The sequence below is a fragment of the Pelobates fuscus genome, chromosome 8 (assembly GCF_036172605.1).
Source record: "Pelobates fuscus isolate aPelFus1 chromosome 8, aPelFus1.pri, whole genome shotgun sequence".
Lineage (NCBI taxonomy): Eukaryota > Metazoa > Chordata > Amphibia > Anura > Pelobatidae > Pelobates > Pelobates fuscus.
In genome coordinates this window covers 68,101,849-68,119,797 of record NC_086324.1, presented here as the reverse complement: position 1 = coordinate 68,119,797, position 17,949 = coordinate 68,101,849, and the positions used below count along the sequence as shown (strand labels likewise).

Below are 17,949 nucleotides of genomic sequence, written 5' to 3'. Positions count from 1 at the left end.
CTGTCTATCTGTCTGCATGTCTGTCTGTATGTATGTCTATGTCTGTATGTGTATGTATGTATGTATGTCTGTCTGTATGCATGTATGTATGTCTATGTATGCATGTCTGTGTGTCTGTATGTCTATGTATGTCTGTATATCTGGATGCATGCATGTCTATGTATGTCTGTCTGTGTATGTATGTCTGTCTATGCATGCATGTATGTCTGTATGTCTGTCTGTATGTATATGTATGCATGTATGTATGTATATGTATGTGTCTGTGTGTATGTCTGTCTGTTTGACTGCATGTATGTATGTATGTATGTCTGTATGTCATTATATATGTATATCTGTATGTCTGTATGTCAGTATGAATGTATGTCTGCATATCATTATGAACGTGTGTATGGATGTCTATATGTATGTATGTCTGTCTGTATGTCTATGTCTGTATATCTGCCTGTGTCTGTCTGTATGTATGTGTATGTATGTATGTATGTATCTGTGTGTGTCTGTATGTGTATGTATATATGTGTATGTATGTATGTCTGTATGTATGCATGCATGTGTGTATGTATGTCTGTCTGTATATGTATGTATGTATGTCTATCTGTCTGTATGTATGCATGTATGTCTATGTATGTCTGTATGTATGTCTATGTCTGTATGTATGTCTGTATGCATGTATGTCTATGTATGTCTGTCTGTCTATGTCTGTATGTCTGTCTGTATGTATATGTATGTATGTCTGTCTGTCTGGATGCATGTCTATGTATGTCTGTATCTCTGTCTGTGTATGTATGTATGTCTGTGTGTCTGTCTATGTCTATGTATGTCTGTCTATATGAATGCATGTATGTCTATGTCTGTATGTCTGTATGTATGTCTCTGTCTGTATGTCTATGTATGTCTGTATGTATATGTCTGTATGTATGTCTGTATGCATGTATGTCTATGTATGTATGTATGTATGTGTCTGTGTGTGTGTATGTCTGTCTGTTTGACTGCATGCATGTATGTCTATGTATGTGTGTCTGTATGTATGTCTGTATGCATGTATGTATGTATATATCTATGTCTGTATGTCATCATATATGTATGTCTGTATGTCAGTATGAATGTATGTCTGCATATAATTATGAACGTGTGTATGGATGTCTGTATGCATGTATGTCTGTCAGTATGTCTATGTATGTTTGCCATTATGAATGTATGTCTGTGTATGTCTGTATGCCATGATGAATGTATGTGTGTATGGATGTCAGTGTCTGTATGTATGTATGTATGTGTGTGTGTATGTATGTATGTCGGTGTCTGTATGTATGTGTTTTTATGTCCTCATGCATGTGTGTCTGTATGTATGTTAGTATGTGTCTGTCTGTCACTATGTATGCCTGTGTGTATGTCTCAGTATGTGTGTGTTAGTATGTATGCGTGTATGTCTGTTTCAGTATGTGTGTCTGTTGGTATGTATCTGTGTCCATTTGTATCAGTGTGTGTATTCATGTGGGCGGTATTTGGAGGCGGACCCAGTGGGCGGTATTTGGAGGCGGGCCCCAGGGTGCCCAGACCCTGAGCTGAGTTAGGGGTACCAAAATTTCTGGTGGCGGCCCTGGAAGAACTACAAATTATTATTTCCTGCTATACACTATAGCTGCCTTTGTTGGTTAAACTTCATTGCCACATTCTAGCAGTCACTGAGTGGGAAGGAGGAAGTGAGGATTCTGAATTTAGCAAGTAATCCAATAATCTCTGCAACCTTTTTTCCCATCACAATGTCTGTAAAGAATAAATAAATAAATTAAAACTGTAAATTTACATAATTGTTATTTAAGGTATGCCTGAAAAAAAAAACACTGTTTTATTCTATGTTTATATTATATTAGTAGCTATGCACCTTATGCTTCAAACATGCTATGTTATTTTATTCCCTGCCTGTTATCTTAAAATTGTATGTGTGACTGTTTTCACTGGTGGACATTTGTTTTAACCAATATTCAAGTGTGTTAGCAGCTGTGTATACAAATAATTATCATTGATAGCATTTTTTCCTTCCCCTAATTTCAGCATTAAATCCGACCATAGTTTAGATAACAACAGTGAAAAATCAATTTGGTAAATTATGCTGTATCGGGTTTTGTTAATTGCTTAAATTAAGGTTTTTTTTGTAGGTGTTTTCACTAAACACCAAGTTGTAGTGAATTGAAAGCAAACCAAATTTAAAATTCAGACACTAAATTGCTGATTTGGAAAAATAATCCTAAATTTTGCAGTTAGGCTTTCCATTCACTACACATCACTTTTTAGTGAATAGACTTTGTTGCGTGCCACATACCAAAGTTCAGTATATTCTGGGAATATATATATATATATATATATATATATATATATATATATATATATATATATAATTTAAAATTTCTTTCATTTATAGAGAAAATGGTACTAGTTCACATTTTATTGCAGAATAAAATGAATAAATATTTAGCTTTTTTTATCTTTTGTTTGCAGTGTAATTAAGAAGCCTAATTAGTGATACAGATAAAGAGGAGCCACTGATAAACTGGCAATAGAGGCTTTTCATGAATTGAAAAATATAAATTTATCACGAGACCCAGGAATGTTTATAAATACCGGACTCAAAATATATCTACAAAAACAAATAGGGCAACGCAGCTAGTGCTCCAAATATAGTGATGTTCAAGGTTCAACTCACAAGTACTGTTGTAAATGTAGGCCCATCTGATATATTCCAACTCCAAATGTGTGGTATCTTTCAGATGCTCAGGGATATATGAGGAGAAAATAATGACAGAACTACAGGGCAACAATGTAGGACAATCATATAACTGCTTTAATGTATTACAATAGGTTAGTCTTCAAACTAAAAGAAATTGGTCTAGATGAATATTCTTGTTCTTGGGTAGAACATTGGCTTAAGGATAGAGTACAACGAGTTGTAATTAATGGTAAATTTTCAGGCTGGACAAAAGTGGTAAGTGGTGTCCCTCAGGGTTCTGTTTTGGGACCACTTCTATTTAACATATTTATAAATGATCTTGAAATAGGCATTGAAAGCCATGTATCAGTGTTTGCAGATGACACGAAACTTTGTAAAGTAATAAAATGTGAGCAGGATATTGCTTTGCTGCAGAGGGATTTGGATAGATTAGGAGTCTGGGCACTAAAATGGCAGATTAAATTTAACGTAGAGAAATGCAAAGTTATGCACTTCGGGGTTAAGAATGCACAAGCAACTTACACACTAAATGGTAGTAATTTAGGGATAACCACACACGAGAAGGATTTGGGAATTGTTATAGACAACAAATTAGGCAGCAATATGCAATGTCAATCTGCAGTTGCTAAAGCCAGTAAGGTTTTGTCATGTATAAATAGGGGCATAAATTCTCGGGATGAAAATATAATATTGCCTCTTTATAAATCGCTGGTAAGACCACACCTTGAATATGCTGTGCAATTTTGGGTGCCTGTTCTAAAGAAAGATATCATGGCACTAGAAAAAGTCCAGAGACGAGCTACAAAATTGATAAAAGGAATGGAGCATTTTAGTTATGAAGAAAGGTTAAAAAAAAATTAAATCTGTTTAGTTTGGAAAAACGGCGCCTGAGAGGGGATAACATTATACAAAAATATTCGGTGCCAGTACAAACCTTTATCTGGAAATCTATTCATAAACAGGGCTATACATAGGACACTGGGTCACATATTTAGGCTGGAAGAAAGGAGATTTCATTCAAGGCAAAGAAAAAATGTTATACAGTAAGAGCAATAAGGATATGGAATTCTCTGCCTGAAGAGGTGGTTTTGTCAGAGTCACTACAGATGTTTAAACTGCAATTGGATAAATACTTACAAAAACATAACATACAGGGATATAAATTCTTATTAGTGGGGTAATTGCTGCTTGATCCAAGGAGACATCTGACTGCTATTCAAGAAGGAATTCAAGAAGGAATTTCCTAGTTTGTGGCAAAATTGGAAGCGCTTCAGACTAGGTTTTTTGCCTTCTTTGGGATCAACAGCAACAACATATGTGAGGAAGGCTGAACTTGATGGACGCAAGTCTCTTTTCAGCTATGTAACTATGTAACTTACAGAATCAAAGTTATTACAAATGTCCATCAATTTAAGGGTCCTGATCCAAAGAGTAGAAAGTGCCATGGCAGGATGGCAATGTCCAATCCTCTCAGGATGGCAATAGGGTATACAGTGAAAACAAATATATGTAAAACAATTTACAGTAAAAGACAGATAAAGATAAACTGACACTAGAGACTTTTCAAGAGTTGAAAAATATTATTTTATCACAAGACAATATGTTTATGGGTAAAGCAGATAAGGTGTTTGAAATAGAATTCTCAGAAACATTTGTTAAATGTTTCAGTGAAATGGAAAATAGAAAGAGAAATAAAAAGTGTTTGTGGGTAGAAATGGGCTTTCTGTAATATTTATTCTCTAAACACTGAATTCAAGAATATAGGCAGCGCAATAGTAGCGGATTTGTAGTAAAAAAAAAACAACGAAAAGTCTCTTTGCTGCACGGGTTTTTGTTCCCTTTTTAAATGAACTTTTTTTAGGTGTATTCACTAAACACCAAGTTATAGTAAATTGAAAACCAAATTTAAAAATGTAGGTAAAACAATGCTGGTTTTGGAAAATGTTCCTTCTCCTATTCAGTAGTAGTTTGGCTCATTTATCCTAAACTTTGCAGTTAGGTTTTCAGTCCACTACACGTCACCTTTTAGAGAATGGATTTTGTTGCGTATCACAGAACTAGGTTCAGTAAATTCAGTATATATATATATATATATATATATAAAATACACAAACCAGTGCACTCGCTTATTAACTAAACAGTGATTTCAAATCCTACATAGTACTATTTAAAAACACCTCACCTAGGTAACAAATAATGGGGGTTTGGTTACATTATATGATCATACATATATATATATATATATATATATATTTATTGTTTTATTTCATTTATACAGAAAATGGCACTAGGTAATAACATGTTATGGCAGAGTATAATGGATAAATAGTTTGCTTTTCTTTATCCTTTGTTTGCAGTGTAAATAGGAAGTCTAATTAGTGAGACAGATAAATAGAAGAAATAGACTGGCACTAGAGAATTTTCATGAACTGAAAAATAATTTATCACGAGACACAGGGATGTTTATGGGTAAAGCAGATAAGGTGTTTGAAATAGAATTCTCAAAAACTTTCGTTAAATGTTTAATTAAAGGGACAATATACTCGTAAACAAATACAGCTTAATGTATTTGTTCTGGTAAGTATAGTCAGTCCCTGCATGCTTTTTGCAGTAAACAATATATTTTCAGAGAATAGACAGTGTTTACATTACAGCCTAGGGACACCTCCAGTCCTCAGATGGCTACAAGAGGTGCTTCCTGGGGCAGTGCTGCACAGTTAGAAGGTTCTGGGTGGCTAATGTCTAATGAGTGATACAACATGCAATTATTAGTGCTTAACCCCTTAAGGACACATGACATGTGTGACATGTCATGATTTCCTTTTATTCCAGAAGATCCCAGCATATCCCTTGGTGCTGGCTGAGTTGTGGCTCAGCATGCTGGAGGCAGACTTAGTGCTGCAATGTAAACAATGTTTTACATTGCAGCACTAAGTGCAGTAGGGACACTGTACCCACACCACTTCCATGAACTGAAGTGATCTGAGTGCCTAAAGTGCCCCTTTAACTAGCAAAACACATTTATCTTAGGACTACTTTAGTCTAAACTGTGCAAATTCTTAATCATTTTGCTGCAATTAGCTGTTTAATGATTTTACTCCTATATGTGTCTGCCTGTTTGAAATATATTGTAGAATCTTGTAGTACATTTTTTTTATTGGATATTACACAGTATGTATGCACAAAGAGCAAGGTTAAGACATAATAGCAAACTAGACAGAGTACCGGTTCTTTTACATAAACGATATACATCACATCCTACTCTGTTCTTAAAGGGACACTATAGTCACCTGAACAACTTGAGCTTAATGAAGCAGTTTTGGTGTATAGAACATGCCCCTGCAGCCTCACTGCTCAATCCTCTGCCATTTAGGAGTTAAATCCCTTTGTTTATGAACCCTAGTCACACCTCCCTGCATGTGACTTGCACAGCCTTCCATAAACACTTCCTGTAAAGAGAGCCCTGTTTAGGCTTTCTTTATTGCAAGTTCTGTTTAATTAAGATTTTCTTATCCCCTGCTATGTTAATAGCTAGCTAGACCCTGCAAGAGCCTCCTGTATGTGATTAAAGTTTAATTTAGAGATTAAGATACAATTATTTAAGGTAAATTACATCTGTTTGAAAGTGAAACCAGTTTTTTTTTTCATGCAGGCTCTGTCAATCATAGCCAGGGGAGGTGTGGCTAGGGCTGCATAAACAGAAACAATGTGATTTAACTCCTAAATGACAGTGAATTGAGCAGTGAAATTGCAGGGGAATGATCTATACACTAAAACCGCGTTATTTAGCGGTAATTTAGGTGACTATAGTGTTCCTTTAATATTCATTCTCCCAGGAAGGACAGATAGATCTTTTTTTTTTTTTTTCCTAGGATGTCACTTGTATATGTGGTTGCGTATTGTCTGAAAGTGATTCCTGGCAGTAAATAGACTTCATATGCTACAGACATGCTTTTTTTATTTTAATTAATTGCAGTGGTACCTTTGGGAAATCACCTTTCTCACATGATCACAGCAGATATAATGACAGATGCCATATATTGATTCCACAAAGAATTCAGAATTGATTTATTTACTAACTAATACTCGTTTTGAAGTAACAGCATAATTGCAACTCTTAGAATAATTCACTAAACACCAGATTGTTTGTCTGAATGGCCAAAATTCGGTGAAAATGGCTAAATTCCGGCTGGGATGGCAAAATGTATATATTGACTAGTGCCAATTCCCGTTGAAATCCATTCGATCTTATGGAATCTGTGTCATTCTATCAGAAGTGTTCGGTGTCAGATTTAAAAACAGTGCTTTTTGCATTTGTACACTACACAAACTATATGGTTTCAGAATGTGTATAAAGCACTAATGTTAAACTTGTTTATTTTTGTCCTAAAACTATGAAGAGTTGAACATGCAAACAATGTAGCATATTAAGAGGCCGAAACTTAGAGCACTTGGTGCTTAGAGCATCCCTTTAACAGCCCTAATGCCTGGTGGACAATCACAGGCAGAAGGGGGAGATGCCAGAGGAATATCACACAGCAATCCTCTTTTAGCTGCACTTAGCAGTGGTATTAGTTCCTTTAGTGTACTTTAAAAAAAATATAGCCCGATAGATTTCCGGATTCCAGTGTCGTTGGATAACTGCTTTTAATGTATAACATTTATACAATTCAGCACTGGGATGCTCAGAATTAAATTTTGCAATTTAGTATTTGTCCACCCATGTCAATTAGCAATGACTTACATTCACTTTTGCTCTTGGCCTCCTGGAGTTTGTCCATGTTTGACATATGCTAGCATTATATCGGAGAATGTTCCACTTGACATATTAAATTATTTTACCATTTGTGACCAAAGCATTCTGTTAGCTGCTTGGCATTTCTTTTAAAACTCAAATTATTAAAGTACTAATTATTTGACCGGATGTTACTAATAAAACAACATCTACCTGTTATGACTCAGTTTTGCTCCTTATATCAAAGTTGTGATTTAATTACTTTAAAAGTAAAATCTTTTTCATGTAATATTTTTGTAAATTTGTTGTTATGCATACATTTTATGATCTCTATCTATCTCTCTATCATTTCTAGTACACATATTACTAAATAAATAGTAGTAGCTTTAAATGAAAACAATAAAGTGAAGGTGAAGCGCTGAATATTAACAACCGTGATAATACGTGCTCTAATGCAAACATAAAAAAGTTGTACCTTAATAAATGTATAAAATTCAAATAGTGGTATATGGTACCTTAAAGATATAAACAAACATAACAGAACATAGTGTATACTGTAATATAGTTTGAATATGTTATATAAAAAAAGGGGAAATATGCCCACTCACACTTTTAGGAGCTAAGTATGTATAGCTCACTATAATCGCTTAAGAGGTCCGTAAAGGCGACCCTATCCCTTCTTTTATGGGTGTTCTTTATTGTCTTGTTTTCTGAAGCAGAAAAAAACACATATGGTGCAATATCGTAGGTCTCAGATATTCATATATATAAAAAGTCAAATGTGTACTTACAAACCCAGAGCCACCCACATCGGCTCTGGTCTAAAGGTGTATGTGGTTAAGGACCACAATCCTTCTTTGAAAAAAATAGCAGGAACAAATGCCAATAGTGATAAAAGGTATGTACCAATTTATTATAACATTAAAAAATTATATATATAAAATACCACTAACAAGGCATAAAATGTCCAATTAGTCAAAGACTGCTCCTCACAGGGTTCCCAGGACGCATTTCGCCGTACAGGCTTCTTCAACTTGTCGTGGCAAAAAGTCTTTGTATGCTCGTTGGGACAAGTTCCTGCTATAAGTACCCCTCCAGGGATACAATAATTCATTGCCGGCTTGTGAAATCGCGGGCATTCACCATGGAAACGGTGACGCCCAGCGTTTCAAGCCTCGCTTTTAATACGTTTCCGTATGTGTTCTTCACTTCCGGTCCTGTGTTCACATGCCGATACGTCATACGCATGCGTTCCAGCTGGCGGTTCGGTATATCCGGTTATCACGGTGACGGAAGTGATAACATAAAATTAAAAAACATAATCTTTCTATGTACTAGCTTCATTGATGATATATTTAATAAAGTAATTTCTCTATTACATTTAATTATTGTTCAAAGTACTTCATAACAGTATGTGACTTTTCATATTTTGAATCATATACTGTCCGTTTCTATAAGGCTATAGAATCACATGGTAAAAATACATCTATAGGAGAGAGATTATAATATTCATATTTGTTCTATATAAAAGGGAGAAAGATAAAACACCATAAAATTAAAAATGAATATATAAAAAATAAATAATAAAAATGATATTTTAAAAAATGACACATCTCAAAATCTGCATTAAGACCATAGGGGATTAAAGTATTCAATTTAAAAATCCACTCCATTTCATTTTTACTCATTTTTGTATCAAAATTTCCTCCTCTCCAATCCTTATCTAATGTTTTTATACCTAAAAACCTAGTATCTTTTGTTTCACAGTTATGATGAATTGTATAATGTGCAGAAACACTGTGATTTTCAAAACCCTTAGTTATATTTCGGCCATGTTCCTCTATTCGAATATGCAATGACCTTGTGGTTTTACCAATATATTGTAAACCACAAGGGCATATAATTAAATAAATTAGATTTTTTGAATGGCATGTTAAGAAGTCTTTAATTTGATGTTCTATTCCATCTTTGCTTGAAAAGCTACTGATATGTCTTTTCCTGTTTGAAGTTCTCCTACACGCCAAACAACACCCACAACCAAAGAAACCTTTCTCTGTGTTTAAAAATGTATTGGTTGTTTTCTTTTCTTTTATAAAACTTGTTGTGAGGGAGGTACGGAGATTGTTCACTCCTCTATGTACAAAATGGGGGTTTTCTGGGAGAAAAGTTTTCGCTACCGGATCTTGTAAAAGAATATGCCAAAATTTGGAAACTATTTTTCTGACTTTGTGATTATCTGTACTAAAATTGCATATAAAAGGGATTTCTTTAAACTCGTCTTCTTTTTTCTTCTTATATTCTAAAAGGCTATCTCTTTCTATTTCTTTAACTTCTTTTTTTGCACTTTCCAATTTGTGTTCCTCATATCCTTTGTCTAAAAAATCTTGTTTGATTCTATCTGATTGTCAAAAGTTGAAAGGTCGGTGCAATTTCGACGGATATGTAAAAATTGGCCTCTGGGGGCATTCTCAAGCCAAGGTGAAAAGTGGCAGCTTTCTCTTCCTATATAGCTGTACGCTTCCACTGTTTTAAAATAGTTTTTAGTTTTTATCTTATTTTCTTCTATATATATTTCTAAATCTAAGAATATAATATTTGACTTACTCCAATTATTTGTTAGTTTTATCCCCCATGTATTAGTGTTAAGATGTTCTAAAAATTTAATAAGATCTCTCTCTTCTCCCTCCCAAATGAAAAAGAATGTCGTCAATGTACCGGCCATAGGTGACCAAGTTCTGCCTCCAGCTATGTGGGCCATATACAAAAGAATTTTCCCAATGGGCCATAAATAAATTAGCATAGCTGGGGGCAAACTTGGTCCCCATGGCCTGGCCGTTCCATTTATCTGTAGAAAGAACTCCTCTCCATACCAAAATAAATTATTTTTAAGAATTATTTATATCCCTTCCAAAATATATTCTATTTTAATTTCTGTTAGATCTGAAAAATTATTTAAGAAATATTTGACTGCATCGCATCCATAATTGTGGGGGATATTGCTATAAAGTGCTGAAACATCACTGGTCACTAGAAAACAATTAGAATTCCAAGTACATTTATTTAAAACATTTAAAATCGTAATCGTGTCTTATATGAGGTAGTATTTTTCACCAAAGGTTGCAAATGGATGTCCACGTAGTGGGATAGTCTACTAGATATAGAATCTATCCCTGCTACTATGGGTCTAACCGGAGGATTTTGAATATCTTTATGAACCTTCGGGAGAAAGTAAAAAACTGGTATTTTTGGATTTTTGATATTGAGAAAATTTAATTCTTTTCCATTAAGTGAATTTAGAGTTCCATACCTTTTTGAGGTATTCATACCTTTATTAAAAATTTTTTTAAAAAAATTAATTCATATCATTACTAGGATTACAATTAAGTTTCTTATAGGTCTGTTCATCCATTAATATTCTTTCAGCTTCTTTACCATAAAATTCTTTAGACATTAAAACTATCCCTCCCCCTTGAACCTGATTATAAAATCAGCAGATAGTGTCTGTTTTTAAATCCTTAAGTGCTTTTCTTTCCTGTATAGTTAAATTGTGATTACAATTTTTTCTTTTCTAACTTTTTTATTTCTGTAATTACCATGGTTTCAAATGTTGTCATTTTTTCTGAAACCATTTGTTTAAAATAGAATTAAGATTTTTCTGGACACATGACATGTGTGACATGTCATGATTCCCTTTTATTCCAGAAGTTTGGTCCTTAAGGGGTTAAGTTTGGTGTGTCCAAGCTCTTCCTCTTGATTGTATTGGTGTTCTATGGGATTTTTTGCTAAATATTTTTTTAGACATATATTTATTTTAAATTTATTTAGATCTATATAGAACTCAAATTGATTTAAGGGTTTGTTAGGAGCAAACTTTAATCCTTTTGCCAAAATTTTTTTATGGTGTTCTGTTAAGGTCTTTTGACTCAAATTGAAAATACCCTTTAGAGAGGTTGAATTCTCTGCAATCTTTCTCGTCTTTCTTTCTTTGATGTATTTTCCTCCTCTTGTTCCTCTATACTTGAGTTCCTTCGTCTTTTGTAAGGTGTCATGCCTTCTAGGGTTTCTTCTTTTTTGTGTCTCCCTTTTCCTTTGCTCCTCCAAAAATCCTGATCTTCAAAACCGTGGAGATCTGTTACTCACTTTTAATGGTTCCTCTTTCTTATAGATAGTAGATCTCTGACATGGGTTTTTTCTTTGGTTTCTCTTCTAGTTCTAATTCCTTCTTTTGGTCTTGCCCCTTCGTACATGTGTCTCTTCTCATTTCTTTCTCTTAGTCTCTCATCATATACAGGTCTTCTTTCATTTCTTTCTCTTTGTACTTTATCCTGTGTGAATCTCCTTTCATTTATTTCTCTTTCATAGTACTCTCTGTTGTTCTGATATGTATTATTATTATATGTGTATCGGGTTCTGGATTTAAAATTATCCCAATTTCTTGAAGGGTATTGTTCATAATAATTTTTATGTTTGTAATTATAGGGTCTGTATTCTCTATATTTTAGATGGGTCTTGTCTTCCATATTATCTTTATAGTTATATGGAATTTTTTTATATTTCGGTGACTCTTTTAAGCCTTCCCTATTCTCCACTTCTTTATCCTGGTGGTTATATTTTGAGAATGTTCTCACTTGTTTTATCTTATAATCTTTAATATCTCTAAGGTATTTTCTTTTTTTCACATCAATTACTTCTCTTTTTAATGTATCTAAATTCTCTTTTATGTCTTGTGTCATATGGTCAAATTGTTCTTGATGTGGGTGGCTCTGGGTTTGTAAGTACACATTTGACTTTTTATATATGAATATCTGAGACCTACGATATTGCACCATATGTGTTTTTTTCTGCTTCAGAAAACAAGACAATAAAGAACACCCATCAAAGAAGGGATAGGGTCGCCTTTACGGACCTCTTAAGCGATTATAGTGAGCTATACATACTTAGCTCCTAAAAGTGTGAGTGGGCATATTTCCCCTTTTTTTATATAATATATTCAAACTATATTACAGTATACACTATGTTCTGTTCTGTTTGTTTATATCTTTAAGGTACCATATACCACTATTGGAATTTTATACATTTATTAAGGTACAACTTTTTATATGTTTGCACTAGAGCACGTATTATCACGGTTGTTAATATTCAGCGCTTCACCTTCACTTTATTATTCAAGTTTTTAAGATAAGAATTTGGTGACATAGCAGCTGCATTTCTTGTATTAAAGAACAGTGTCTTTGGATTTTATATTAGCGCTAGTACTTTTTACCGTTTTAAATTAAAACAAAGTAAAGTAAAAAAAAAAAATCACTACATTTTACCAAGCATTAAATTATGACCTATTGCAAAGTAATTTTTTTTCTTTTATTTTCTTTCCTTCCACAGGTTTTACACAGACGTCACAAACTGCACAGCTCTAGTGGCTGCAAAGTTGGGCTGTTTCTGGCCAAACCACCTGGTGGATCATTTATTCATAGGTATCCACAAAAAGTATTTCAGGAACTGTTCCGTGACAGGGCGGTTGCCAGCAGACCCTCCGTTCCCGATTCTCTGCTCTTTACTCTTCATCCCGCTCTTGATAACTCTTCTCATGACAGCTCTGGTTGTGTGGAGAAGCAAACGCAGTGAAGGCATTGTTTGAAAACGACAATTACTACCTACCACTTAGTACTCATTCTTGGTTCTTTGCTTGCTCCGAGATATGGGGGAGGGGGGAAAGAATATCTAACTTCTGCAGTCCAGATTCAAAGTTTTCAGATTATGGCCTAGAAGACCCATCAAAGCCTATCACTAAAGATACTGAATGAAGGTGGTCCTTCTGAATACTTCCTTCTAGGATTTTTTTTCTGAATGGCTGTGTTTCACAATGGATCTCAAGAATATATACTATGGAGATAGAACTTCCAGCACCAAGCACATCCAAAACCCAATGGCAAGGAAATAAGAGGCAAAAGAGACAGGGCTTGTGTTTTCAAACAAGTGTAGACGTGTATCATGCAGTAGAAAATAATTTAAAGGTTTCAGGTACCATAATCTTACCATGCCTAGGGACAAAGTGTACCGGATAGGAAGGCTGGAATTAAGATGCCATGGCATTAGATGTTAAATATGTGCTTAATACAAAAGACATTTAAAGAAGAAGCTCAATAAATGTGGAGGTCTCGCATCAGGTATTGATTGGTTATAACTCGGTTTCCAAGCTATTACAAGCAAGTAAAAAAAAAACCTACCCTTTAAATATAGAATGTTATAATAAGCAAATGGCCTACTGACAGTGGGACTGTGTGCACATAATTTATAAATGTAATTAGAGTATATTAAAATAAATAGCAATTTAAGTTCTAGGCCTGGCACGAAACAAAGATGTATAGTGTTAAAAGACACAGCAACAGCATAATGCAGAACTAGTTATCCGTGGCCAGAGGTTTTATTTAAAGAACTTCTTGCCGCCATAGTTACCGTAATAAGTACCAATCATGACCGCTCAGAGTGTGACCAGTACAACTGTGCAGAAAAGTGTATTTTTCCAGACAATAAAACTATGTAAGAACATGACAAATAGGGGCGAATGCTTAACTATCACGATAATCCATCTATACAGCCATTAGAACTGTAGAAAACAAATCTCTCTTTTTTAGGATGACAGTGTGACCTACTCTACAGTACACTATGTTTGACTTTCAAACTATTGGCTTTCTGTACTTTTTAGCAGAGTTTCTTTTCTTGTTTTCTTGTTTTTGCTGCTGCATAGATTGGGGGTGTATTTTTTCAAGGTTCTTTACTATATTCATTTTGTAATAATGTATAAATCTTTTTACAGTTTATCTTAAAGAAAAAATTCCCTCTGTATAATAAATGTCATTTATTTATATGTGTGGATAGAGATCTATTTTTTCAGTACGTTCACTAAAGCTGTTGTATTTTATGAAATATTACATAAATCAATTTAAGATTTGTTAATGCTTTTGAATGATACATTTTAGTCTCAATAGGTGCATTCATTCTGCTAGAACGTTATGCAATATATATATATCGAATACATATTTATTCCAGATTAGTGATTGGCGAGTGGATATAAACCTCTTCTGAACTTCCCTAGAAGGGGAAAAGTAAGTTTAAAGAACCATAACTATTACAACCAACTTTAGTATCAAAGTTGTTTGTAATTTAGTATATAAGGAAAGTCCTGGCACACTCCCAGATGAAGTAGCCAAACAAAACCTAAGATCATGGCCGGCCTTAGGGGTGTGCGAGCTGTGCGGCCGCACAGGGCGCCATTCAGCTAACACAGCTCGCACATGGCCATCCGGGATTATAAAAAAAAGAAATTGTTATTACGGGGGTGGGGCTCACCGTGCAGCAGGGCGGAGGCAGAGCTAAAATGACGGGGGACGAGACTAAAAGTGCCAGGTAACTGCTGCAGGGGAAGCAGGAAGGAGTCCCTGCTTCCCCAACAACCAGTCTCCAGGAGCTGCACTGCCTCTACTCCTCCATAATGAACAGAGGTAACTATATGTGATTGTCTGCCTGTGTGTGTGCGACTGCCTGTGTGTGTGTGTGTGTGTATGGCTGTCTACGTGTGTGTGTGTGTGTGTGTATGGATGGGTGGCTGTCTGCCTGTGTGTGGCTGTCTGCCTGTGTGTGTGTGTGTGTATGTGTGTGTGTATGGCTGTCTGCCTATGTGTGTGTGTGTGTGTGTTTGGCTGTCTGCCTCTGTGTGTGTGTGTGTGTGTGTTTGGCTGTCTTTGTGTGACTGCCTGCCTGTGTGTGTGTGTGTGTGGCTGTCTGCCTGTAATTGTGTGTTTCTGCCTGATCCTGTGTATGTGACGATCTGCCTGCGACTGTGTGCATGTGGTGGAGTTCACATTGTATATGTATAACTGTGTGCATCTGACAGTGGGACTGTGTGCACATAACTGCAAAAATATACACCTGCATTCACACATAGGCCTAAATGCATATTTTTATCTGAATTAAATACCCATCACACACAGCCAATAAACCCAGCACAAATATCACGTACAACCAATACACAAATCACACATAGTTAATCCACCCATTACAAATATCACACACAGCCAACACATAGCATGCATATCACACACAGTCATCACACCTATCACATACACAGACAACACAAACATTACATCATATTATAGTGGGATGTATTACAGTGGAGCTCTGGTATATAAAATGCACATTACTCTGTTTTATAATTAGGGAGCTCAGTGATACACTAATAGACATTACTTAGAGTTGTATTGTTGTATAGTGATGATCTTGTCACAGAGCTCCACATTACTGGGACTTTTATTGTTGTGGAGCAGTGCATTACTACACATTTATTTTTCAAAAGAGGTCAAGGTAAATAAGTATAATCCAGAGCTCCAAAGCAAAACCACTCACAGTATTATGTGACATACTTAGTCTGCTCCTCTAATGTATGGGGAAGCAGTCTGGCACATCTGGCCTGCACTTCTGTTGGCTGCAGACCATAAGTAGCTTTCTTCCTAGCTCGGGATAATCAGAGCACTGCTGCAGATTACCACAGGACACTGCAAGTCCCTGAGCTTGTGAGACAGTTATGCATGGTCTGTACCCAGTGGAGGGGCAGACCAGATTCAGATCAGCATGCCCTTTTCCCAACTAGGTAACAACAGGAAAGGAGGAATGAATATTTGTTTTTAAATCATTATTAATTTAATAAATCCCCTATACAATCACTACACTCCTATACACACATACTATACATGGACGAACCGGGGGGGGGGACACGCTGTGAAGATTTTTTGCACAGGGCGCCTAAAGGCCTAAGGCCTAAATTTAACTTTGGGGGGGGGGAGAGGGGCGGGGGGGCAGCACAAAACCTAAATACACCACTGAGAAGAGGTGGTGATAGGCACCTGATAGACCTGACATATGTTATCAAACCATGTGCATATGGTTTAACTATTAGCCCTGAACACTTATGGCACCATAACCCATACACCCCACTTGAAGTGTTACTTTAATCAAAGTAGCTTGGATGAGTTTAATTAAAAGCAGGTTTCTGGTTCCTGGAGTGGCTCTTGGTTCCTGGTTCTTGTTCCATTAATAGGTTTCTCAGGGTGTTTCAGTGGGTCCCCAATGGTTTTAAGATGCAGATCATTTTGATTCAGGTCCCAAGTAACATTTGCACTTTGATGACATGTTACATCACACCACATCATCACAATCTACTGGAAACCAGGTTTGATCGGAACTTGCTAAGACACAATCCCTGTAGCTACCCTATACCACAAGTCAACAGAGATAAGGCCTCTGTTAGTACGTATGCAGATAGGGATCTTATAGGTTAGAAAAAATAAAACATGTAAAGCAGTGGTTATAATAAAAAGGAGAGGAATGATGTCTATAAAACCATAGGGGAAGGAGGTGTTTTTCATTTCATAAGCACTAGTCCAGTCCATCTAAAGTATGCAATGAATTGTTAATGGCATGCTAATATCATCCTGCAATATAAGGGCACAATAATTAAAAACTCTTGATACTTAGGTATTTAACATCTTGCATCAGAACAGACAGTGATGTGTTCTGGGAAATCTGATGTATGAGAACAAGAAAATTAGATTAGACAGGAGCTCACTCATCTCTTCTAACGTTTGGTATAATCACGGTATACTACTGTGCTTGACTATATTGTAAACTGAAGTGACTGGTAGGATAGTCAGACACAATGTATTATATCATTCGCAAACTAGTAATGGTAAAAGAGTGGATGGAACATCCTGACTACCAAAGAGCAGTGCTGTAAGACCTTCTTTATAAGTACAGATGGTTAATTAAGGTTTTATCATTAAAGAAGAAACCACTAAATACGGATACTTTGTAAACAGGACGTTGTGAAGGATTTTCCATGTACTTGCCTGTGGGCCCCCAGTTAAACCCTCTCCCTGCTGTTTTAATGCCTGTATCCGTTCGGTTCAATATGTATAAAAGAAATGTATTCGTTTACCGAACAGAGACCACACACCCTGGGTAGCAATCAGCATTAGAGCACAGAGAAACCGCAACTTAACTGCTACTAGGTGGCCGCCATTCGACATAGGAACACGTGGCGAGAACAAAGGATGGTGGCTATCTTAGAACTCACGAACGCGGTCAGCGGGACTTATGCAGGGATTGCCTGGAACTAATTTCGGCACGGCAACCATGCGAACGCCCGGTCCCCATGGAAGTCCTGGACGTTCCCCTCCACGAATCAAACTGGCGTTCGGTAGATAGAATCTACCGAATGAGGGGAACATTCACATGTAACCAGCTGCACCATACGAACGGTGGTTTTCGTGTAGTTAGATGCGAACGGAGACCGGCTCTTGCTACTGATTCTATGGAACTCTAGATCGGATACCTCCACATGGCAAGCCGGTCAAACTTCCACACGATGCGACACGGAAACTACCGAACGGAAATTCATGAAATTTGGATATATGACCACCAGTATCCTCAGCTACCCAGG

The 17,949-nt window shown here is 35.9% G+C and overlaps 1 protein-coding gene across 5 annotated transcripts in view; it reads left to right on the top strand.

Moving 5' to 3' along the window:
- RAMP1 (receptor activity modifying protein 1) overlaps positions 1-14,322 on the top strand; it is a 111,223-nt gene extending 96,901 nt beyond the window's left edge. For all 5 annotated transcript variants that reach the window (XM_063429979.1, XM_063429982.1, XM_063429980.1 and 2 more), the window contains one exon: positions 12,837-14,322. In XM_063429979.1, coding sequence (XP_063286049.1) covers positions 12,837-13,092 — 256 coding nt within the window. In that variant the 3' untranslated portion in view covers positions 13,093-14,322. The remainder of the gene's footprint in view (positions 1-12,836) is intronic.
- Positions 14,323-17,949: the final 3,627 nt, after the last annotated feature.